This window comes from Schistocerca cancellata, chromosome 6 (assembly GCF_023864275.1).
Source record: "Schistocerca cancellata isolate TAMUIC-IGC-003103 chromosome 6, iqSchCanc2.1, whole genome shotgun sequence".
Taxonomy (NCBI): domain Eukaryota; kingdom Metazoa; phylum Arthropoda; class Insecta; order Orthoptera; family Acrididae; genus Schistocerca; species Schistocerca cancellata.
In genome coordinates, this window is record NC_064631.1 from 265,280,669 (window position 1) to 265,306,515 (window position 25,847).

The window sequence follows — 25,847 nt, forward strand, 5'->3', positions numbered from 1 at the left end:
TACTCTTTCATTACTCACTCTTTCCATCCAGCTTATTCTCTCCATTCTCTTCCACATCCACATCTCAAATGCTTCTAACCTTTTTTCATCCTCTCGTCTCAGCGTCCATGTTTTTGCCCCATATAGAGCTACACTCCAGAAAAAACATTTGCCAAGCCTTTTCCTTAGACCTTTATCTAATTTGCCACATAAGAGTCTCCTCTTTCTGTTGAATGCCTCCTTCGCTATGACAATTCGAGTTTTCACCTCCTGGTGACATCTCAATCTTAAGTTATTGTGCTTCCAAGATATTTAAATTCACTTACTTGGCTAATGGTAGATTGTCCTTTTTTTAATATTTTCTTGTACTGATGATCATACTCTTTGTTTTTGCTGTGTTTATTTGCATCCCATATTCCACACAAGCTTTATTCAGATCTTTCAGCATGTTATTCACTGTCCGCTCACTTTCTGCCACTAATATCATGTCATCAGCAAATCTTATACATTCTATTCAGTTTCCACGAATACTTATTCCTCTGTTCCCATCAAAGCTTTTCGCAATAATCTCTTCAAGGAATACGCTAAACAACAGCGGGGAAAGGCAACAACCTTGTCTATCACCTCGTCCAATGCTGCTTCCTTCTGACATTTCATTTCAAATCCTTACCCTTACTTTCTGGTGTAAATAAAGATTCTGTATCAGTCGTATCTCTTTCCAATCCACTCCTTTCATCTTCAAAATATCCATCAGATTGTTCCACTGAACTGCGTCAAAAGCCTTTTCTAAATCTATAAAAACAGCATAGATTTCTCTACCTTTTTCCATATATCTTTCCCCTATAGTTCTTAACAGGCCAATATCATTTCTTATTCCTTTTCCTCTTCTAAATCCGAACTGCTCCTCTGCAATCCCTCTATCCAGCTTGCCACACTGCCTTCTATTCAACACTCTCAGCAAGACTTTAGCTGCATGAGAAATTAGACTGATGGTCCGATGCTTCTCAAATATTTTAGTGTTTCTCTTTTTCTATATTGGTACCATAACTGTTGCGCAAGTCCTCAGGCCATTTCCATTTGTCATATATCTCGTTACAGAGGTAGACTATTTCTTTCCTTGCCTTGTTTCCCAGTCTCTTCAACAGTTCTGCTGGCAAATCATCAGTTCCACATGCCTTCCTATTTTCCATCTCCTTCAGCGCCTTTTATACGTCTGCTTCCAAGATAGTATCTTTCCATCTTCCGGCACATATTGCTGCTCTTCGACCTTCATTTCGCTTTGCATTTCATCCCCCTCATAGAGATATTCAATATATTCTTGCCATCTGTTCGAAACCTCCTGTGGTTCTTCTGCTAGAGTACCATCCGCTCTATAACGAAACTCAATAATGTGTATTCTGCCAATTTAAACGCCGAAACATCGATCATGATAAATGAAAGTAGTGAAGCATGTTTTAGAACAAAACTTCCTTAATTCTTTTATTACAAGATTAGTTATCGAGTGAACCGGAGGAAATTGATGGTAGGAGATACTACAAATGATTAGAGAAAAGAGCGAATGTCACATATTCTGTGAAATTTAGAACGTCCCTTCGAATGGAGACTGACTGCAGCAAACAAATATCTGTGTACACTCACAGCCTGAGAAACGTTATTCACGGAGTGTTTTATTACGGAGGCAAGCAACCATGTACATGTACTTTTTCCTGTAAATATTTACTGTTGTTTACAAAGGCAATTTTTGTGTAGATCGTTCGTTACAAATCCTTCTGCAATGAACGACGTTTCCCAACAGATTTTTCAAATTTCCTTTTACGGTGGGGAGGGAGGGGGGGGTGTATTATCTCTATTAGAAAATTTACTTCCTGCTTTGCTGATGTCGCCTCTTTCTCGTGCATTACAATGCACTTTCACGATTATATGCGTGTTTTATAACCGATTATGTGATAATGTTGTGCATAAATGTGATACATAAAGAAATAACAAGAACGAAACTATTATTTGTGTTTTTATTTGTTTTGGAAGCCACATCGAGTTGAAGGATTTAATTCAGATACATCGTTGCCTAGACTTTCACCCTTTCATAGTCCTTCTGGTATTTGGCTCTGTAGATGCCCTCTGGGTCGTATTTAGCTTCAAGTTCGTTCCACATGGCGGGTTTGTTCTTGATGAGGTGTCTGATGACCTTTTCGGCGCCATCCCGCTGATTTGGTCGGCATCGGTTGCAGCCATTCGTCAGTGCGTCTGGGATGACCTCTGCAAAAATGGGACCGTTGGAGAAACATCACCCAGTTAAAACTAATGAAAGTAATTATTTTATTTTTACTGTTACATAAAAATTCACTAGACTAATATTTTATCCTACTTTAATGATCATGATATTCTGAATAGTGACCTTTCCACCGTACTACAATTGTCAATTTGTCAACATGAGATACATAAAATTCCTTTTTTATGATTTATACTATATCCATTGACATCACACTGAGAATGAGAAGAAGTTTCAAAAGACTGAACTGCGAACAGTTTTGAACCACATCGCAAATGCTTCAAAAATATTTTTATGTTGAGGAAAAATATCTGATTCTCTTTGAAATAACTTTAGAATTACAAAAATTTGTCGACTATATTGAAGTTTCATGAAATTCCTAGAATGAACCGAACCGCAGATTGTGTTCCATGACTTCATTCTAGACACATTTTCACAATATATTAATGATATTAATTTTGAATATAAGACTCCGATTGATTTGTTTTTCGTTCTATGTAACTTCAGATTTTAATGTCATAGAAAAAATTTTTCTTCCTTTTTTTTGTATATACACTCATAATAATGAGGTGTTATGAAAACAAGCTGCTCAGGATATCACTGTACACTACATATTGTACGTTTCAGTTTGTCGAGAATGATGTAGTCGGTGATGGAACGTAATCCAAAGGATATAGTTTTTTATACACAGATTGTAAATTTCAAGCTGACAACTAGAATAACTCGAAAAATAAGCTTCACGCGAAAAAAGTGTAGAATCCAAAGTTGATTATTTTCGAGGGGGCATCTGCTGGTGCTAAAATTAGCCCGCCACTCCAGCCCCCTGGGGTTGGGGCGGGAGGCAACTTTAAAATTTCAAATGGGGAACCCCCTTTTTTATTGCAGAGTCAGATTCTACATAAAAAAAACTACGTACATTTTGTATTAAACATTTGTTTTGATTCTTGGTAGTTGGTACTGTAATTCAAGAAAATTCATGTTCTCATTTTTGCGTGGAAAATAGTTACGGATAAATAAAAAATACTTATTAACTTCGTAAATTCTGATTCGCTAAAACTAAAACTCTCCCTCTCTTGAGAGAGAGGAATTAGAGTCTTTTAAATGTTGGCCCAAATAATAATTGTTCCTTAGATGCGGATAAGTTTTGTTTGTTTCATGGACAACATTTGCAAAAGTCTAGAAGCTCTTAAAGTATATTGAAGCAACAGACGGGTGTACTGTAGTAGCGGTTGGTGGTACTCACCCTTGAGGTACTTGGCGTCGGCGGTGCAGTGATCCTCGGTGTTTTCGATGAGGCAGCGGAAGTAGCTGTCGAGCAGGCGGTCGCTGCGCAGCACCTCATCCAAGTTGACGTTGTCGTACTTGCTGGAGTACATATCGGCCTCCTTCTGGCCCTTCACCCTCTCGTAGTCGCTCTGGTACTTCTTGCTATAAACGCCCTCGGGGTCGTACTTGGCCTCCAGTTTGTTCCACATGTCGGGCTTCTTGTTGATGAGGTGCTTGATCACCTTCTCGGCTCCCTCCCTCTGATTCGGCCGACAGCGGCTGCAACCGTTCTTCAGAGCGTCCGGGATGACCTCTGCAAGACAGAGTTGCCTTTGCATTTGTGCCATGGCATGCGCGTATTGCACGAAAAAGCCAGGGACGCGTGTAACGATGAAAAGCGACGCAAAAGTACAATTCATCAGCGCTTCCCAACGGGCCCAAATGGTCGGGTTTCTCCATGATTCAGAAGGGGAGACAAGTAGAACATAGTACAACATTTACGTGCCTGTCCGTGTTTCCTTTCCTTTCTGGCTTCGTCCCGGTAACGAGGATTGTTGAATCCTCGAGGGTAGATATTCCAACACGAAAGGTGTTGAAGTCGAGGACAATTTTCGTTCACTTCCTTGTTTGTGATTACCTTACTAGAGACAAAATTAAACGAAATAGCTGTCTGTACCACATAAAACAGTATGTATATGCTGGGTATAATAAAAGCAACTCCTAACAAGTTAATAATCTGTCGATTGTACTTCCGCCTGGCTTTCAACGAACAGCGTGAATGTGAACGAAACAGGTTGTTTTGGACGCCAGGACTCCTTCTCTGTATTTTATACATTATCAACAGCTCACCGAAGTTACGAAAAAAGTTTGTTGTTATCCATCAGTCTCCAAGAAGACTCAGTAATGCACTGAGGTGTTAACAAGGCATCGGCCGTGTTTTGTTCAGTTCCACAAATAAATCTGTTGTGGTGGGGCTTACTGATAGGAAAACCAACATTTTTAACGCTGGGATAAGTGCACGTTCTAGACGTGAATGATGTTGCATCAATGGTGTACTGCAAGAGAAAACACCAAGAATGAGACATGCCCTCTGTCCCATGACAAATAACGTCAGAGGAAGGAAAAAAAGTTCTAAGGTTCGGACCTGTCTGAGAGAAAAGACATCAATTATATAAAACTGAGGCGAAGATGGCCATTGAACTCTTCAATGGATATGCACGTCAAGCTCGAACTCAATGGAATTGGTGAAATGCTGCGAGTAATATGGATGACGGGCAAGGAACACTACATTCGTAGTGTGTGGATAAGTTGATAATTTGGGTCTGACGGGAGGCGTGCTAGGGTAGTCCGTGCAGTGGCCGTGACCACCGTGTCCGAATGGCGCAGTGTCAGCGCATCTATTTAGTAATCAGGAGACCTAGGTTGGTCTCCCAGGCCCGCACAAATTTTCAAGAGATGTATTTCCAGCTATGTAAAGATATAATGTTGCAATCGAGACATCTGAGTGGAACATACGACAAGATCGTTGCATAAATTCTGTTTCACCGATTTCAGTTGACATCAGGTGGCTGATTTTCCAGTTGATGGCATAGAATGTTAGATATACTATATTTAAAGGTAAGAAAGCAACGATTAAATTCCCTTTACTGGTTAAGCGAATATTATGTGACTTCTGGGCCCAAAGAGAACAAGAACTTCAATATACCTAGAACCACGTTCCGTGCTACAGTTAAACAGTGGCTATGAAATAAATGAATATCAAAGTGGTAGGTATGTTCCTCTAGTGCCGGAATGTCTTAATATTTTATACACAAACTAATTAATGACATTAACTGCCAGCGAGCATTGATTCACATCAATGTGGAAAACTGAATTTGTGTTGGACCTGTATTCGAACACGGGTGTCCTGCTGTCTACACAGATGCGCTGACTCCAGCGCTATCGTGACACGTTGGTCATCCCAGCTGCACAGACTACCATAGGACGCCTCCCGCGAGATCCACATTGTCAACTTATCCACTCACTACTGATGCAGTGCCCCTTGCCCATTACTCTCCGTACTTGCGAAATTTTTAATTAATTAGTTATTGATAATTTAGATACGTGAAAGCACGTAGCGGTTTCATCAAAGTGAGTTCAGAGTTTTGTAAGGAAGAGAGTGCGTGCAACGTGTGACTCACCCTTGAGGTACTTGGCTTCGGCTGTGCAGCGGTCGTCTGTGTCGGCGATGAGGCACTCGAAGTAGCTGTTGAGGAGGCGCTCGCTGGCCAGCACCTCGTCCAGGTTGACGTTGTCGTACTTGCTGGAGTACGGCTCGTTGTCCTGGCCGCTCTTTGCCATGTCGTACTCGTTCTGGTACTTCTTCCTGTACGTGCCGTCGGGGTCGTACTTGGCCTCCAACTTGTTCCACATATCGGGCTTGTTCTTCATCAGATGTTTGATCACTTTCTCGGCTCCTTCCCGCTGGTTTGGACGACAGCGACTGCAGCCGTTGGTTAAAGCGTCAGGGATGACCTCTGTAGATACGAATTATGCACAATTACTATCAGGCAAAAAATAATGTCTCACCATTGTGATAAGCAAAAGAGAAACTAACGTAAGTCACTCAGCTCTCTTTAAGAATTTGCAATAAATCGTCCTATATCGTCCTGGTACAATGAAAGAATACGTCCTCTGAATAACTCACTATATTTATTATTTTGTTTTCAGATTTCCATCTGATGAAAACATCATTTTCAAATCCAAAACTAACCATACAGAATCATGCATCTATGATTCAAGAAGTAAATAAATAAAAATAGACCGAACCCATCGAGTTTTTCCTCATCTTTAATTCCGTCAGGACAGAAAATGCGTTTTATAGCTACAGTAACATATAAGTCTCTGAATAGTGCTAAAGCTGAATGCCTGACAAAAAACCGACGATTACGGGACAGTTAGAATCCAGATGCACTATCCTCAAAGTCATCGACTAAATTATAAAGTCTTGTACCCAAGGGCGATCGTCGTCGTCGTCGGCTGATACTCGTATCCGAGTTTTCATTTCTCCTGAGATTTCCTTTGTCGCGGTTCAGGCGTGGAAGTGTCGTTGATGCCTTAGCAATCCAATCCTAGCGTGGAACAGGCGGCCACAGACATTACAGCTGATGGAAGGTGGAGGACGTGGCTGAGCCTGGAGGAGTTTATTTATATTTGAAGTGTAATAGTTTCATGTCATACTCGAAGAGCTGTTTTTCATCATGCCAACGGCCTTGCCTCAGTGGTAACACCGATTTACGTATGACCACCGAATTTAAGTGCTGTCGGACATGGCTACCACTTGGAAGGGTTACCGTCCGGTCTGGGGAACGCTTCTGGCAAGCAGTCGCACTCAACTCTTGTGAGGCAACGTGAGGCAAATTGAGAAGGTACTTGATTGAGAGGTAGCGTCTCAGGTCACGGAAGATGTCAACGGCCAGGAGAGCTGTGTGCTGACCACGTGTCCCTCCATATCTGCATCCCATGATGCCTGTGGTTTGAGGATGACGCGGCGGTCGGTCGGTGCCGTTGGGCTTTCAGCGTCTCTTCAGACGGTGTTACCTTCATAATATAATACAAATATGACACCACACTCCACACAGCTGTTACACGTTGTCACCTACAGCCAACAGATACATTTAAGACACAATTCTCGAATGCTGTGTGGAACAGTACGATAGCGTACGGTCAAGGGAACGTCTTCTGATCAGCTGTCTGAAGCCACCCATCAGTTTCTCCCAGCCAACAGTGCCATACGTCTGTACGTTTTATTTCTCATGTTGTACGACTCTCATAGTGGTGAACTTTTTTCCTGAGTTTTAAGGCAGTAATAGTACATATTTTGATAAAAGAAATGATTCAATATCAAAAGAAATTGCTTACAGAAATTCCCATTTCATCAGACCGTCGACTATGGAAAGGTGACAGACGAGTTGCACAAACATTACGTTAGTCACACTCATTGAACAGAATTCTCTGTGAGATTTTCGAACGAACTTTAATTCCTGGAACATAGTTTGATTTTATTTCAGTTTCCTTAATAGTGCGTTTCTTTATAATAACAGGAATACTCATGAAAAATACGAATTTTCATCGAATCGTCTTCGTAACATTTTGAGATCAGAATATCCTTAGAGCAACTGCACAACTGGATGACGAATTATTTCACGTATAATTCGAAGACAGTAGACATAGTTTAGTTTATGCTAATGTACAATACTGACATGTCGATCATCTAAAGCAGCATATATAGGGTGGCGCAAAATAAGTGCTAGAAAGTGTTTGTCTACTGTGGCTTAATCGTCTGCCATAAATGAGTTTCCTTGTGATATTTTACTTTAGCTCTGGAAATTCTGCAGCTCACTTATCAACGTCTCGGTTTACTTTTCAGAATGGAAGAGCAAGCACTGGAACAGCGTTCGTTCATCGTAAAGACGTTTTATACAAATTCTGGACACGTTCTTAGGGTGAGTCGCGCATTCGACACTACATTTGAACCAAGAACAGCACATCCGGAGTGGAGCACTTCTCCGTGAGATAACAGTACTGAAAGGAAGTCCAACTGTGATGGCAAAACTTAAACATTCTCTCGTTCGGATTTTATGTTATGTTTTCCCTGTTTTATTGCAGGCTGATGAAACCTTCTGAAAGACTGGATCCCCACGTGCATCAATGGAAGGTCACTCATGATGACCAGCCTCAGCTGAAACCTTGACGAATGTGGAACGAGTGCAAACCCTATTCAATGGAAAGCCCACTACATGAGGAAGATATTTAGTATAGCAACTCCCTTAAAAATTCAACTGTGGCAAATTTTGAACGACAATGAATTGTAGCGACGGCATTCGTTTTCAAATTACAAGACCGAAGGCTTCGACTATGGAACAGTCGTTAATTATCTGGTTTTAGTGATGAGGCACACCTCCATCTGCATGGGGACATCGACAAACAGAAATTGCTCCACTGATATATTGTGAATCTAAACCTTCAATCTGCTGATCGTAGTGGGAAATAGCCCGCTTATAATATCGATCTCGACCCGTATGATCATATCTTTTGAGATATTCTAAAGGACAGGGTCTTCGGAGATGAACCTGCAACATTTCACGACCTCCATATTGAAGTTTCCAGAAATGTCAGTGCAGTCGAAAATGGTGATCTTCAGTAATTTATCACGGAATTGAGACTCTGCACACTCGTTGAAGCAGGGGAAAACGCTCTTGCACTAATTTTCTGGTTGTCTGCTATAGAATAAATATAATAACAAGAAACTATCACCAGATACTATGGTACTATACAAAAACTTTGTAACACCTATCTCTGTACTTATTGTAACGGTATACAGAGGACTGAAACGTGTGCCTCTATTATATTTACTGTTTGCTGTACGTTAAGCGTTTGCACCACACAAAGTGATGAAATCGCCTCGTAAACCTCACTGCTGCGCTAAATGCTTATTGTAGGTGTCACTCACCTTTGAGGTACTTGGCGTCGGCTGTGCAGCGGTCTTCCGTGTCGGCCATGAGACACTCGAAGTAGTTGTTGAGGAGTCGCTCGCTGGCCAGTACCTCGTCCAGGTTCACGTTGTCGTATTTGCTGGAGTACGGTTCGTTGTCCTGGCCGCTCTTTGCCATGTCGTACTCGTTCTGGTACTTCTTCCTGTACGTACCGTCGGGGTCGTACTTGGCCTCCAACTTGTTCCACATATCGGGCTTGTTCTTCATCAGATATTTGATCACTTTCTCGGCTCCTTCCCGCTGGTTTGGACGACAGCGACTGCAGCCGTTGTTCAAAGCGTCAGGGATGACTTCTGTAAACATGAAAAGACACAGTGTCCTCTTTAGTTATTATTAGGTAAAGATGTTTGTCACAATGCCTTTAGTGATTAATACGGCTTTTATTTGACGTTACTCGCACGAGTGGGCAGGATGTTATTCAATTTTATATGCTGTTCATACATTAACTGCACCATGTCGGTAGACTGAATCGAGGAGAATATGAAGCCCGGAGTTATAATACTCCATTTACTTGCTCCAGTCCTAAAACTAAAGTCGTTAGGCTGATAAATTTACATTGCTCCTATAAATACTCTCGAGTTATCAAATTTCTGGAAGTAGAATGGGTCAAGCAGGACGATATCCGAAGAAGGTTACCGAAAGGTTTTTCACGACGAAAGCTTGGAAGAAAGAACACAACGCAAATATCAGCGTAATCTCTGACCATCGATTGAAAAGTAATCATAATAGAAAGAAATACGTGAGGTCTCATGCATTGGCAGTAAGCCTTACTAATAACAGATTACCATCGACTGGACTCTGTAACTCAGTACACTGATGTCCAGTTTTCTGGTACTTCGAGAAACATGAGCTTCGCGAATTCGAAAGTAACATATTAGTCTTAGCCTTCAGCACCGTCAATTTTACATTTGCTTGAAATCTAAATGTTAGTTTTTTTTCTGGAAGCAGGTGTGATGTGCGACCAAAACAGTTGTTACCACTGTACAAACACCTGCATCTACATCATACTCCGCATGTCACGTAATAGTGCCGAAGGCTACTTCCGGTACCCGTAATTGATAACCCAGCCCCATTATACGCGCCAGTGGTGCTTGGGAAGAATGGTTGTCGGTAACCCTGTATATTGGCTCTAATTTCTCGAATTTTCCGGTAGTGGTCATTATGCGAGATATATGTGAAAGGAAGTAATACCCTGTTCGACTTTTCTCGGAAAGGGGGCTCTCACAATTTCAACAGTAAATCTCTCCGTGATGCACAACACGTCACTTGTAATGTCTACCAATAGAGTTCCTTGAGCATCTCGGAAACGTTCTCGCGACGAATAAAAGATTCCATGACGTTCATTGTATCTTATGTATCGTTCGTCACTGTATCATACCTATCTCTTCTATCAGCTCTGTCTGTGTGGCTCCTGTATTGCTGAGCTATACTGAAGAATCCGTCGAACAAGCGCCTTATGAGCCATTTCCTTCGTGGATGAGCTACACTTCCTTAAGATTCTTCTTATGAATCTCGGTGTGGTCTCCGCTTCTCCTACTGTGCGTTTCATGTGACCATTTCCCGAAGGTCGCTCTGGATAAACCAGGCCAGATGGCGAGAACGGTCCACACGTGTTGCTAACCTGTTCGTATTTGTTACCGAAAACCGCTGAAATTGGTTGCTCTGAAAAATAAGGCACCGTACAATATTTCATTTATCAGGTATGGGCTCTTCTCTGTTGTTCCGAGTAAATAATTACACAGAGCTTAATGAAGACGTAAGGGATATATGGCTAGGAAATTATATCTTACTAGCTGTTACAATTTTCCACTGATGTTATACTCGCCAGTGTTTTCGTAAACAGTAGACAACTTTCTTCAAGATCAGAAATTATTGACGGGAAGGAAGGAGGTTATGAATTAAACGGTTCGTCGGAAAATTCTGCACAAATTGCCCTATCTGTCAGCTACGAAATTTGGTTAATACATGAGCAGTGTTGCTGTGGTCGCTAGCATCGGCCATTTCTTTATCCATCGACTTACTTGACAGAGACAGCCGGCAGCCGTTTGTATTCGTAGCCGTGAAAGAAGAATTTGAAAATGTGGTACGAATCTAATTCATATTGATCAGACTGTGCTCTAACCTTGTCGCATATAGGAAACGTCAAACCCTTTGTCCTGTGTTCGGCGATGTTAAGCTACTGGTGCTATCGCTGAGGTTTATACCCTGTACCGACTCTATGTTTCAATCCCCGCCAAAAAGGATCGTTTTATTCTCAAGATGCCGCCACTACATGTCAAATAAAACACCCGCTACCTAGTCATCACATTAATTTGGAGTGTGTAGATATTCCTCTGAGACAGTTAGGAGAAGAGAGAAGCCATGGCTAAATATTTTAAGGACTGACAAACACACATGGACCTGTGTCATAACTTACAAGTTCATTCTAATGACGCTAATTTCATTAGTAAGAGAATGCAGTATCTGACATTTAATTTTATAAAACTTACTTTCCTCTTAATTACTTTTCCTGAAGTGTCTCACATAGCTCGGAAAGAATAAAGTGATTCAAATCCCACAGCAAAAGGGAAATATGTATAATTTGAAAGATATTAAAGCTAATGTGATTATATTTCCAAAAAAATACACGTAAGTGAACAAGAATAAATATTTTTACGTCGATAGGCACCCCTTAAGTTATTTGTATTTACAAGAGGTTAGTATAGTCGACAGTTGTGTGTATTTGTAATCTCATAACGTGCATAGTGGGCTGGGTGTCTTAACAAATATTCAGTAGGTGTTCAGTTTGCTAAGAAACCTCTTTCAGTAGCTTTAGCATTATCTGGGGGATAGCAAGGAAGCCACCTTGAATAACTATTGTAAAACATTTATCATTGTCACTAATATTCTATGTTTTGAAACATTCCGACAGGTTAAACCCATTTGAAACACTAGGATAGAACACATGTGTATTCGGATTTTTGATGAGGTGGGGCTTCACAGCTGTCAAATAATGGTGAAACTTCATTACAGATGACCATCAGTTGTTTGATTTTTTGCTCAGTGCCACCAGTTTCCTTCAGTAGTTCATTATCAAGCCGAAGCAAAGTGTGTGTTTTCATTTGCCTACCGACATTCATGACCTTGTCCAGTCACTGGACAGTTTTCGGTACCAGCTATGACTAAGTAAGTCCCATTGGGAGATTCTGTAATTAGAACGCATTTGCTGACTCACCCTTGAGGTACTTAGCGTCAGCAGTGCAGCGTTCTTCGTTTTCGTCCATGAGGCACTGGAAGTAGTTGCTGAGAAGGCGGTCGCTCTTCAGCACCTCGTCCAGATTGACGTTGTCGTACTTGCTGGAGTAAGGCTCATTGTCCTGGGAAGTCTTGCTCCTCTCAATGGGGGCCTCACCCCGCTTGACCCTCTCGTACTCGCTCTGGTACTTCTTCCCGTACACGCCCTCGGGGTCATATTTGGCCTCCAGTTTCTTCCACATGTCCGGCTTGTTCTTGATGAGGAATCTGATGACCTTGTCGGCTCCGTCTCTCTGGTTGGGGCGGCAGCGACTGCATCCGTTCGTCAGAGCATCTGGGATGACCTCTGAAATTGCAGCAACGGAAATATTTATTAACACGCGTCATTGTAATAACGGTATCAAAATTTCAGTGTTTCCTGTTAGTAACGAGTTTTCTTGACTAAAACTAATAACATCTATATTTGTTACATTGCAAAAAACTTACAATTCTACAACCAATTTGAATGGTAATATACTTATTTTATCTACTAACTTTTTTTCAAGAAACATTAATGAAATAACATTCCGTATATGCTTATCACAATAAAACAGACGCACTCTTTTAGCCCATAACATGAAATAATGGAGAAGAAAGACCGGTGAATGACTTTGCTCCATAGCAATGGTGCGATCACGATTTATTTTCCTTAACTCTGGAGGTATTACACTCACACCAAAAAATAACATGAGCCAGAGAAAGTACAAAAAAATAAATCTTTCGAAGAGACGCTATATAAAACACCAGTTATAGCTACAGAATTTTTGTCTCTCACTTGAATGTAGATGGGTATTCTGTGAACTGCATTTTGTAGCTACAAGACAGAATGTACGTACACATGCACATGTGTCACAACACAGCTATAGCGAAGGAAATGAATTAATTGTTTTTGCATATACCTAGTTCCTATTAAGGCTTTTGGGTGCTTTTCCTTGGTAGTAATACAAAGATACGAAACGATAATCAGCACACATTTATTCCTAACAGGGAAACCCCTCTATCCATTACCAGATCATCTGATATTTAATCGGAAAGAACCGAAACTCTATAATGTGAGGGACCTCAAACAGCCGGCTCTATTCGCTTGAGTGGAAAATAAAATACACAATATTAAAGCAGCAGTATCTCATTACTATGTATATCTCAATGGCAAATCGGTTCGAATCGCTATAGACAGCTATTGTACCGTTCAGTCTGGCAGGATAAAGAAAAAAGTATTCTGGATGTACGAGGAATGCCTTGTGGTCTCATTCTCAATCTAAGGAAAATCCAACTCAAAAAAATAATTCAAATGGCTCTGAGCACTATGGGATAACACCAGTCCCCTACACTTAGAACTGCTTATAGCGAACTAACCAAAGACATCACACACATCCACGCCCGAGGCAGGATTCGAACCAGCGACCGTAGAATCCAACTCACACGTCCTAGTAAAGGAGAAAGGGCAACGTCTCAGGTGGCTGACACAGGTGAGGGTCGAGTGTCTATCGGAAGGAGAAGTCATTCTCTGTCAAGAGAAAAGAGTTTCCTTGGAGGGCACGCAGAGGATTCTACTCGCTTGATAAAGGGCCAGGCAAATTTTTCCTATTCTCGAAAATGATATTGGAGTTCGAAAGAAGATGTTTTAAATAAACCCAACCTCTCGAAAGGCAAATGTAATCACAGTATTAAGTTTCAACTTACCAGGAAGTTCCACTGCGATATAAACTCACTTACAGAGTAGGATTTCTGTCTGGAAAATCGACTAATTTTTACAGGCATACGAGAAGAACAAAGGTAGACAATAGAGCGTATTATAGATATTTAGTGGCAACCAGTCACTGCGTTAATGGCAACTTCAAAAGTGTGAGAGTCTGGAACAGGGCGAAAGTATCCAATTCACTTCCAGTGGTTCCACACGTTTTTCTACGCAATGTGTACTTCATTCAGATTAGAAGTGACTATTTATTGGCGCCGGCCGGAGAAGCCGAGCGGTTCTAGGTGCTTCAGTCTGGAACCGTGCGACCGCTACGGTCGCAGGTTCGAATCCTGCCTCGGGCATGGATGTGTGTGATGTCCTTAGGTTAGTTAGGTTTAAGTAGTCCTAAGTTCTAGGGGACTGATGACCTCAGATGTTAAGTCCCATAGCGCTCAGAGCCATTTGAACTTTTTATTGGGGTACTAGGTCAGTTCCGGCAACGAGCTAAACGATTTGGAGTCCTACTTAGACTGCTGACTTAACCCAGTAGAGGAGTACTGGGCACCTGCCTAGCTTACTCACCCTTGAGGTACTTGGCGTCTGCCGTGCAGCGCTCTTCTGTGTCGGCGATGAGGCACTCGAAGTAGTTGTTGAGGAGTCGCTCGCTGGCCAGCACCTCGTCCAGATTCACGTTGTCGTACTTGCTGGAGTACGGCTCCTGGTCCTTTCCCCCCTTGACCCTCTCGAATTCACTCTGGTAACTCTTCTTGTAGATGCCTTCAGGGTCGTATTTGGCTTCCAATTTGTTCCACATGTCGGGCTTGTTCTTCACGAGGAACCGGATCACTTTCTCGGCACCCTCACGCTGGTTAGGCTTGCATCGACTGCACCCGTTTGTGAGCGCATCTGGGATGACCTCTGCAGACAGGATTAGTTAACGGATTATCGCACTGCTAATAGAATAGACTGACAAGTAAGGCAGAAGTCTCGCATTCGTCATGTGTCATTCGTTATTTGGAATCTTGCCATCTGTGAAACGATCACTGATGTTTTTAAGATCATTTATAATCAATGATTTGATCAAGGTGGAAAGTGAAGGAAAGCAAACCTTTCGAATAATGATATTTTGAGAGAACCAAGACATAAATGTGTCTAGCCGTCTCAAGTAGACTTATTTTGGAGCGAGCGTTTCACCTTGTGGCCACTTAACTATGTTCAGGAGAACCCCTTAGTGAACTTCCGTGAAATTTGGAGGGAAGGAGAGATGTACTAGCAGAAATAAAGCTGCGTGGGAAAATCGTGAACTGTGCCTTAACAGTTCACACGGTGAGAGCTCTGCCCCTGAATCACATGGCTTCACATTTGAGTCCCGCACCTGTCAATCGTTTCAGTCCACTGCTAGTGAGTTGCAAACTGGTATAAACTCCGCTGCAGAGTGGAAGAAATAGTTTTGAAACCGATAGGGCGCGACGAAACCCTTTTTAATGACCCTCACGAATTTGAGAGTTAAGAAATATGACCAATTGTCACAAGCCCATGGAAGTGCCAGTAAGTCTGCATACAATTCAGTCTTTTGTTACCGCAATTCCTTATGTTCTGGTGAGATAGCTCTTGAAAGGCATAGATTTTTTCTATTCAATATTAATACTACCAAACTTTTTGTCCTTCGGTTGAAGGTGATGTTATGCACATGATGGAACGAAAAAATTAGTTTAACGGGTTCGTATATATAATTACCGACTTTTCTTACCAAAATCTCTAACGCCCTCAACTTTAATAATTATTGTAAAAACTGCCGAGAATGGAATTATTCCAACATAACAACGTCGGCTATAGATTTCTATTTTTCTCTCTGGGACTCCTAAGTGTAAACTGAGATTTAAGGCAAAAGTCATTATAAATTCTTAATTTATGATAGGTGTTGTTTAAATACTTCTCGTTTTTCTTATAGCACTAAGTAAAGCTTGCAGCATTTTTCCATTTATCACAGAAAATCCCGTACTTTTGTGTGAGTCTTTTTTTTTAATAGTACACATAAACGGATGGCTAGAGAACGGAATTTTACGTTCTGAGAAATTATGCCGTCTCTGAAGCAAATAAATTGAAACGTAAAATTAAATTATAGGGTTTAAATTTGCACTTAAAAATAAGGAAGTCTGCCAAGTTTACGTTCGTTGCTGGGAGCTACATTTTTATTATCACTACTCAGAAAATGATTAATTTTAACTAACGCTGTAACTATTTTATTGGGGAAGCATGCAGATCTCCGCCACAACTGTCCTGAAGTTCTTCCTCTGAATGATCCTCCTATTCGATAGCGGAACTGTGATCACTGGCCATTCTAAAACTGTCGTATTCTTCGTCTCTTTCTTAATCTATATTACTGACGCCTTCCTCCATCTAACAGTTTCATCAAACTCGATAAAGTTAAAACTGACGCGTTCCTGCGAACAATTTTTGTGATATACACTACTGTGCAGAAGAAAACGGGTACGTAGTTGATTAGGCGCGGTCTCGGAGGTCTGACACCTGTCAATAGCACGTGTCAGCAACAAACAATTCGGTAACGCAACCGACAGCATAATACGCTAAGGCCGGAAATTTAAGGACGATAGAGAGTGCACAGAAGCATTCCGCTACAAATGACCATGGACAGCTGACCTTGGAGAGCGAGTTCGAAAATTCTCACGCAGTCTGAGAGAATACACCTCATGAGTTAGAGGATTACTGTCTCTTTTGATGGTACACCGAAGTAGGGCGTTGGTAGTATCAGACTTACCCTTGAGGTACTTGGCGTCGGCAGTGCAGCGCTCTTCTGTGTTGGCCATGAGGCACTCGAAGTAGCTGTTGAGGAGGCGCTCGCTGGCAAGAACCTCGTCCAGGTTGACGTTGTCGTACTTGCTGGAGTACGGTTCATTGTTCCCCTCTCGTTTGGCCATCTCGTACTCCTTCTGGTACTTCTTCCTGTACACGCCCTCGGGATCATACTTGGCCTCCAGTTTGTTCCACATGTCCGGTTTGTTCTTGATGAGGAACTTGATCACCTTGTCGGCTCCCTCACGTTGGTTTGGGCGACAGCGGCTGCAGCCGTTGGTCAGCGCGTCCGGTATCACTTCTACAATAGAAAAGTGACCGAAGGCTTTAAGCTTGTAATCTGATGACTGGTATTTCTTTCACATGGTGCAAACAGTTCAATGATTGCTTAATTTTGGTATGTTACGAACAGAGTATTCAAAATTTACAGTAGTCGTTAATTTGTTTTCACAGTTTCAAAAGCTTACACATTTCCCAAATATGTTACATGCATGGATTCATCTGCCATTTCTAGGTTCTGCAGTACAATCATACTTACTGCAGTGCATTCTACGGCGTTAAATTTACACGCCAAAGAACGGGAAATGGTTGTATAGCTATGGCTACCTTCTGATTACGTATATTGTTCGAGGATGGCCTCCGGAGTAGTGTGTCGGTTCACCAATAATCGGTTGTAATTATATTTTTGTTCCGGTCATTTCATTCACGAAGTGAGGACCAGCACTAATAACAGATTTATGATACATACACAAGCTAAGTAATATTAGGATTCAGGTTTTGATCTATTTAACGTATCACTTACAGAATATAATAAGATTTATGGTATTACACAGAGTTAATTTCGTCAATTCCATAAAATATATATGGAGATGCGTCAAATCAACTTCAGTGTAGGGATTATTCGCTTCGTAGTAGCACACGTTTCGGCAGTGGTCGGCCTAGTGTTTGTTAAACAGAAGGAATGTGAGCGAACATTGTGTCACTGGTGCTTATAGGTATTAACTGTTCACTCTAAGAAGATGTTGGAGGAAGATTCTGCATGACAGCGGACGGATATTCACTTGTCTTTGGTCGATACGAACATTAGACTCAATACAGTGTGTTAGTACTTTGACATTATAGTAACCATACTGTTTCTGTTTGAACGTCACCCTCCGATTATGATCCTATAGAGTGACTATCCACTTCCCTGTGGTCGGAACAAATAATTTAATTTCGTTTGTGAGAACTTAAACCAATGAAGTATTCATATGGTAGCTAAAGTTTACTGCACTGAGAGTGCCAAGAAAGCTGCTACTGTCGGCAGAGGCTTCTATCGAAACAACTACTCCCATCGCCCCTTCTGTTCTTCTTTCTTTTTTTTGCATTGTTATTGCTTTTACTGGATTAAGTAGATTGTTTCTGCTTCATATGTCCGGTCGTTTATCACATGTTTGTTCCTTGCAGTGGCTTCCTGGATTCACTCGTAGCAGTTTTTCTGCATTGCGATGAAGCATTTGCTTTCCCGACCTGCACTTAATTTCCGTAAAAGGCTCCATCAGCCGCCTAATTGTGGAGTTCCCGGTGATAATCAATTCCAGCCTTTGAGCTTGTTCGGACGTTCCACAAAAACCTAACCCAGCACCAACAGACTAGAGATCACTGTTGGCTCAGACATATTGTCAGCAGTGGACTTAGCCTCAAACTACGTTTAAGACGTATGTAGACAACCATGCGGTCAGTAGCCATTTTCGCCTTCTGCCCAGCGAGCGCCCCAATCACTGTGCGCCGTGCGGCACGGTAGGACGAGCGAAGTGGAAGACGCTGTGTCCTCAGGGACCCCGGAAACGCTATCGCCATCAGGGGTTCTAAAACTTTCACCTAAGGTGCCCCAGTGCCATCGCAGCCTAGAGCCGCGTCCTGATGCCTGCCGAGTGTGGCCAACACTGCTCGCAGCTGTTTACGGACAGTGACCAACTATACCTGTATGTGTACACAACTCAGGCAGTTCCTATCTATCCGTACTCATGTTCGTCTATACCACAAGCTTGCACCATCTAAATGGTCTAAAGACTACAAAAACTTACAGTAAGTTAGTATATGCACTGTAAATGCTTAGTGTACCACGTTATTGTGATGTGGTATGAGTCGCACACATTTGAGAAATATCTTACTGTCAAGACATTAATGATGGAATTATTTCCATTAGAATCTACAAAAGTAATAAATCAGGCATACAACCGACGTCACAAGCTGGGGGAGAGATAGAGTATATGAGAGTGCTGAAGGAAAAATGCTGCGTCTAAGAGTTTGCGGCCGAGGCTACCGCCATGTTTGTGCGTGCGTCTGCAGCTCTCTCTATCTCTATCTCTCTCTCTCTCTCTATGTGTGTGTGTGTGTGTGTGTGTGTGTGTGTGTGTGTGTGCGTGTTTTGATGCACGTGCTTCTGATGTGAAAATAGTGTGAGACTTTCTTTAAAGAACTTATGAATCACTGCACCATAGTTTTCTACAGTATGCACAGATAAGCCCATGTGCAGTAGCCTGCGTATTTGTCTAGTTCCCTCTGTCGTCAGAGACGAAAGGTTAGAACGTAGAAGAACATTTTGTTTGCTGCATATAACATCCTAGATATTTCATGAAATCGGTAATAAAGCTCAGGAAAATATGATATAAAACATCAAAACTAGTAGCCACACCATATTCAGGGAGGAAGGTAATACTTTTGGACTTCGTTGACGTAGCTCACAGTGAATCTAGTGCTGCACATTTAGAAGGAATCACACCGCTTTTTACCTGAAGGTACTTAGGGAAGTTGTGGAAAATTAGAACCAGTTGAGCTCTTCTCAAATAAGAGTCATACGTTGTATGAGTGTCTCTCCACCAGGTGAGTTCAATAGCTTGAGAAATTGTGTAATAAATTGTTCACAAGGCAACAATACATTTAATCCGTCATTCCCGAACTGCTGAGTGTTAAGGTAAGAAATAAATTTGGAAACTAGTGCCGTGAAGGACAAATGATACATACTCTTGGCATTATTATCACACTTTGTTGGATGTGTGTGTGTGTGGAAAGTTTGTCTCTGCCAGACATGCTCTTTGGAAGTTAAAGACAAGAAGAGGCTGAAAAAGTTTGAATTCTGAAACATGGTGCAACAAAGGGAGCATGATGGTCAAGAATAAAACAACCTAACAAATGATGCGATTCTGAAAGGAAAACGTCTTAAGGACTTTTACTAACATCGAGGCACTCCTAGTACGAATAACGGAATGATACGTAAACCTGAATAGAGTATGTAGAAGACAACCACTTTGCTGAATGGATCAGATTTTACAGGGTGACGATCTTTCGACGGCTGCGAAGACTTTAATGAAGTAATGCTGCCCAACATCTTCTTTCCCACTGATAATAACCTGTCAGTTGATCTACCAATTATTCCATAAGAGTATGATAGCCTTTTCATGAAACCATCGCCTTTCTTTCCCATCAGTGGTATAATTTGCCACGTCTTGCAGCAGACAGATAATGTACAAAAGTACTCACCCTTGAGGTACTTGGCATCGGCCGTGCAGCGCTCTTCTGTGTTGGCTATGAGGCACTCGAAGTAGCTGTTGAGGAGTCGCTCGCTGGCCAGCACCTCGTCCAGGTTCACATTGTCGTACTTGCTGGAGTACGGCTCCTGGTCCTTTCCCCCCTTGACTCTCTCAAACTCGTTCTGGTACCTCTTCTTGTATACGCCCTGTGGGTCGTACTTGGCCTCCAGTTTCTCCCACATGTCTGGTTTGTTGTTAATAAGGAACTTTATGACCTTCTCGGCTCCTTCCTTTTGGTTCGGACGGCACCGATTACATTCATTGGTGAGTGCGTCCGGTATTACCTCTGCAAGAAAGTAAGTTGATGTATACCACATACGTACAATGCACAAGTGATCAAATTCTCTCCCTGCATTTGGCATGAGTTTCTACAATAGAAGGTAAAGCCTTAGAGTAATTAAAATTTTCAAGTGGGAGGGTTGCCTAAGAACAACTTACCACTGGTGCCTTTTGCACGAAAAACTCTAACTTATACGCGTTTAATCCATAATAACGAAGAGTTACAATTACTTTGTAGTTCGGAGATTAAGCAAATCTAATTAATCGGACTGAGAAGCATTCCTGTGATTGTACAAGGACCAAACTTTACTTCTGTTAGTAGAGTTGGATATGTCGCCTGAGCGACATACAAACAGAGAAGTCAAGAATTCCGATTTTTCGTTTAATTTCCAGTAAGCCAGTGACTGAAAAGTAATAAGGGTAACTTCATTAAACAGCCGGTAATACAATTATACAATTTACTTTTCAAAATAGATGTGGAGGTAAAGTAAGGTTACTACACTCCTGGAAATGGAAAAAGGAACACATTGACACCGGTGTGTCAGACCCACCATACTTGCTCCGGACACTGCGAGAGGGCTGTACAAGCAATGATCACACGCACGGCACAGCGGACACACCAGGAACCGCGGTGTTGGCCGTCGAATGGCGCTAGCTGCGCAGCATTTGTGCACCGCCGCCGTCAGTGTCAGCCAGTTTGCCGTGGCATACGGAGCTCCATCGCAGTCTTTAACACTGGTAGCATGCCGCGACAGCGTGGACGTGAACCGTATGTGCAGTTGACGGACTTTGAGCGAGGGCGTATAGTGGGCATGCGGGAGGCCGGGTGGACGTACCGCCGAATTGCTCAACACGTGGGGCGTGAGGTCTCCACAGTACATCGATGTTGTCGCCAGTGGTCGGCGGAAGGTGCACGTGCCCGTCGACCTGGGACCGGACCGCAGCGACGCACGGATGCACGCCAAGACCGTAGGATCCTACGCAGTGCCGTAGGGGACCGCACCGCCACTTCCCAGCAAATTAGGGACACTGTTGCTCCTGGGGTATCGGCGAGGACCATTCGCAACCGTCTCCATGAAGCTGGGCTACGGTCCCGCACACCGTTAGGCCGTCTTCCGCTCACGCCCCAACATCGTGCAGCCCGCCTCCAGTGGTGTCGCGACAGGCGTGAATGGAGGGACGAATGGAGACGTGTCGTCTTCAGCGATGAGAGTCGCTTCTGCCTTGGTGCCAATGATGGTCGTATGCGTGTTTGGCGCCGTGCAGGTGAGCGCCACAATCAGGACTGCATACGACCGAGGCACACAGGGCCAACACCCGGCATCATGGTGTGGGGAGTGATCTCCTACACTGGCCGTACACCACTGGTGATCGTCGAGGGGACACTGAATAGTGCACGGTACATCCAAACCGTCATCGAACCCATCGTTCTACCATTCCTAGACCGGCAAGGGAACTTGCTGTTCCAACAGGACAATGCACGTCCGCATGTATCCCGTGCCACCCAACGTGCTCTAGAAGGTGTAAGTCAACTACCCTGGCCAGCAAGATCTCCGGATCTGTCCCCCATTGAGCATGTTTGGGACTGGATGAAGCGTCGTCTCACGCGGTCTGCACGTCCAGCACGAACGCTGGTCCAACTGAGGCGCCAGGTGGAAATGGCATGGCAAGCCGTTCCACAGGACTACATCCAGCATATCTACGATCGTCTCCATGGGAGAATAGCAGCCTGCATTGTTGCGAAAGGTGGATATACACTGTACTAGTGCCGACATTGTGCATGCTCTGTTGCCTGTGCCTATGTGCCTGTGGTTCTGTCAGTGTGATCATGTGATGTATCTGACCCCAGGAATGTGTCAATAAAGTTTCCCCTTCCTGGGACAATGAATTAACGGTGTTCTTATTTCAATTTCCAGGAGTGTATTTCCAATTGTTCTAACAGATTTTTTGTAGTACCATTGGCTTCATTTTGTAGTACAATCACATTGATCTTGTTGATCACGTGTTTGGTTTCTAGCACATGCTGTGCAATAAGCCGATGGTAGGACCCAAGTTGTATTAGAACAATTGTAAATAAACCTACACAAAATAAAAAGCCTGAATCTATGTTAAATAAACAAACAGACTTCGTTAGTCATAGTTACGATAGAAATTTTAATAAAACTTAATTTGTATTTATTCCTTTCATATTCAAATTCTTAAAAGTCAGATCTCCGACACCATGTGATAAACCTCATGTTTGGTGACATTTGGTTAAACTACATCGGCGAACTGCTTTTAAACACTTGTAAAGAAGTATGCACCTAGAGCGAAGCGATATGCGACGATAACGTGTTCAAACCATCGTACACTGACCTAAAGATTAAAACCGTTCAACTGGGTTTGTTCGGTAAGGTTTCACTGCTTTTTATTTGCCATTTCTCGAACATTTCCACATTCGATCTGCGAAATGTGAAAACTTTACATCTAACATCATAATAAAAAGAAAATGCATGTTATGTGTTAGACGATTTGCACCTGAAGTTGAACCCACAGGGTCCTAAATGCAAAGTGTAATTTAATGAAACACGAATAAAATTGTAACTGATGGCATTCGTATCACAAATACATGAAGATGCAGGAGACGTACCTTTGAGATACTTGGCGTCCGCGGTGCAGCGGTCGTCGGCGTCGGCGATGAGGCACTGGAAGTAGCTGTTGAGCAGGCGGTCGCTGGCCAGCACCTTGTCCAGGTCGACGCTGTCGTACTTGCTGGAGTAGAGCGCCGCATCCTCCGCCGGCGCCGCCGTCGCAGCTGCCACCAACACCGCGAGCAAGACCGCAGAGCGCGTCTGGAGCATGGCGATCTGTTGTCCGTGTCTGAGTGCACCCCAGCCCGGGCGGCAGCCGCTCTTATAGCTCGCTTCGCGCCGCCGGCTTTTGCCCGGTCACTGACACCGCCATATTTCCCGTTTATTGACCGTTCGCTTTTTGAGCGGCTGGCGCCATTTGCCGATTCCCCGGTCTGCAATTTGCAGGCTCCGGCGGCGCCAGGCGAACGCCCGGATCCGGTCCTGCAGGATTTCCGCCGTCACGTAGCGGGCTGGGATTACTCCCTGAGCCTGATGGGTAGGTCGCTGGTATTCCCGGACGACCCAACCGCCGCTTCCTTACGAGAGGTCGCGGCGAGAGCATCCACATCTGCCGCAGCTGTCCTCTTTTTGTGCTTCCATTTTAACCGCGTATATTTTAATATGAATTTATGGCGGAAATGGAGGAGGAAACGAGGTTACCTGCTTAGACGTCCTATTCAGGCGGGAGTTAGGTGAACGGCTTGGCTACTTGAAGCATCACAGACCCACGCAGACTGATTTCTCCACAGCCTTACTGACGAATTGCTAAAATCCCCTGAAAGGTAATTTTCAGTAGCATCGCACCGAGGAAGCAACGCTTAGCAGATGTGGAGGCGAACCGGACAGTGTTGTCTTGGTTTACACGTTTCATCCGCTGATGTTACGATGAGGTACCCAGATATATACCGCTGATAAAATAAGTATACCTCAATGGTCAGGATGCAAAAAATATTCACCATTGCGATGGGATTAAAAACAATGCACAGATTTGGTTATGAGACAATTTCTATTATTGTTAGATTATTATCAATTACATATTACTAATCCATGAGTAATATAGATTTGGATTTTTTTCGAGTGAAGAAAGCTGTGATGGACGTAGCAGTTAACTACTGCAATTCAGGTGCGATTGCTCTGGGAGTGAGTATGTGAGTCAGAACGCATTAGAGATGAGTGGTGTATTAACTACACTGCGCGCATCCTGAGAACAACCCTGATGTAAATATCACAATATGTATTCTTCCGCTTTTGCTGGAACCTCATTGGATTTCGTTTCACGTGGAGTGCAAGCTAAGCTTTCTCGAGAACAGTCAAGTATAATAATAATGATATGGTTTATGCTGTGGCTTACGCGTGTGTCGACACGGCGATGATACGGGGCAGCAGTTTTGCCGGCGCATTCAATTTTGACACCACTGGCAAGGCAAGTGGTCCAGCTAACTTGCAATGATGTGAACAGTTGCATTTAAGACGGAAAAAGAGACGAGCAGAGAGACAATAGCTTCGAATGTCACTTAATTTTTAAACAGACTGAAATAGTATATGACAATACTTCGCAATACGTTTCTTATGTAATTATATGAAAAATATAACATGCTCGCATTCTTATTTAGCATAACATTGTAATTAAAAACAAGAGTGCTGAAAATTCCTAGCGTAAACGCAGAGTAATTTCTCTACGTGGGCTATGTTTGACGTGAAAACGTATAGCAGCGATCTCACCATGTATTTAAATACTGAAGCCACATTTAAGTACTGGAACTATCTGCTACGTTGATAACGAGGCGACCAACAACAGAATCCAGAAAGCCATCCACAAACCACATTTTCTGCTCTTCTTTTATAGCGTGCTGTCCTGCATATCGCCATCGTACGGCAGTGACGTGTGATAAAGCTTCGAGTGTTAGTTCCAGTACGTCTTAAAGCTTAGATGTCTTGTTATTTCTCACGAGAAATCCCTTGAATTGGCTCCAGTGCAATTTTATTGGGTACAGATTGTGTTGGTACGGTGGCAACTGAAAAATGCAGCGTTTGTGCAGTGTGTCGAGGGCTTGAAAACTACTGTTTTCCATGTTTCTTCTACGCTTATCACCTTGCCCAGTGCGATACCACATCTTTGGTATAAAAATGGATATATGCATATAAAGAGTATTTTATTTTTCATTTCTGTCCTAAAATTTAGTTATATAATGTTTTCTTAACTTAGACAATATTTTATAAAATATCAATAATTAAGAATGCCATGTCTAATTAGGTACGAGGAGACATGCACTTTTCACAAAAAATGATGGCTAAGTATTTTTAATTAGTGCATTTGATGAATTTCATATTTAAATGATGTAGGTTTTCTGACTGAAGGAAAGGCCAGCGACCTACAGAACACGTGATTACCAGACTCAAAAGCTACCAGTTCGCCCATGCACCTTATATCCTTGATTGCCATATATTTAATTAATATCGCTTCCCGAAAAACTTCAAAGCAAGTTTTCTTTGCAATCTTGTGAAAAACGTTACGAATAACTTGTTACTCACCATTTTTAACGGTGTACCGCTTGCATGTTTCACTACGAA

General features: G+C 42.7%; 1 protein-coding gene across 1 annotated transcript; it reads right to left on the bottom strand.

Annotated features, from left to right (window-relative positions):
• Window positions 1–2,005: 2,005 nt before the first annotated feature.
• Window positions 2,006–23,507, bottom strand: LOC126191109 (uncharacterized). The gene is made up of 9 exons (XM_049931850.1): window positions 23,294–23,507; window positions 20,336–20,671; window positions 16,779–17,114; window positions 14,582–14,917; window positions 12,263–12,628; window positions 9,006–9,341; window positions 5,695–6,030; window positions 3,492–3,827; window positions 2,006–2,235 (listed from the first exon to the last, which is right to left on the bottom strand). Exons 1-9 carry the CDS (start codon window positions 23,502–23,504, stop codon window positions 2,045–2,047), a joined length of 2,784 nt encoding a protein of 927 aa, XP_049787807.1. The 5' UTR covers window positions 23,505–23,507; the 3' UTR covers window positions 2,006–2,044.
• Between the last annotated feature and the right edge of the window lie 2,340 nt (window positions 23,508–25,847).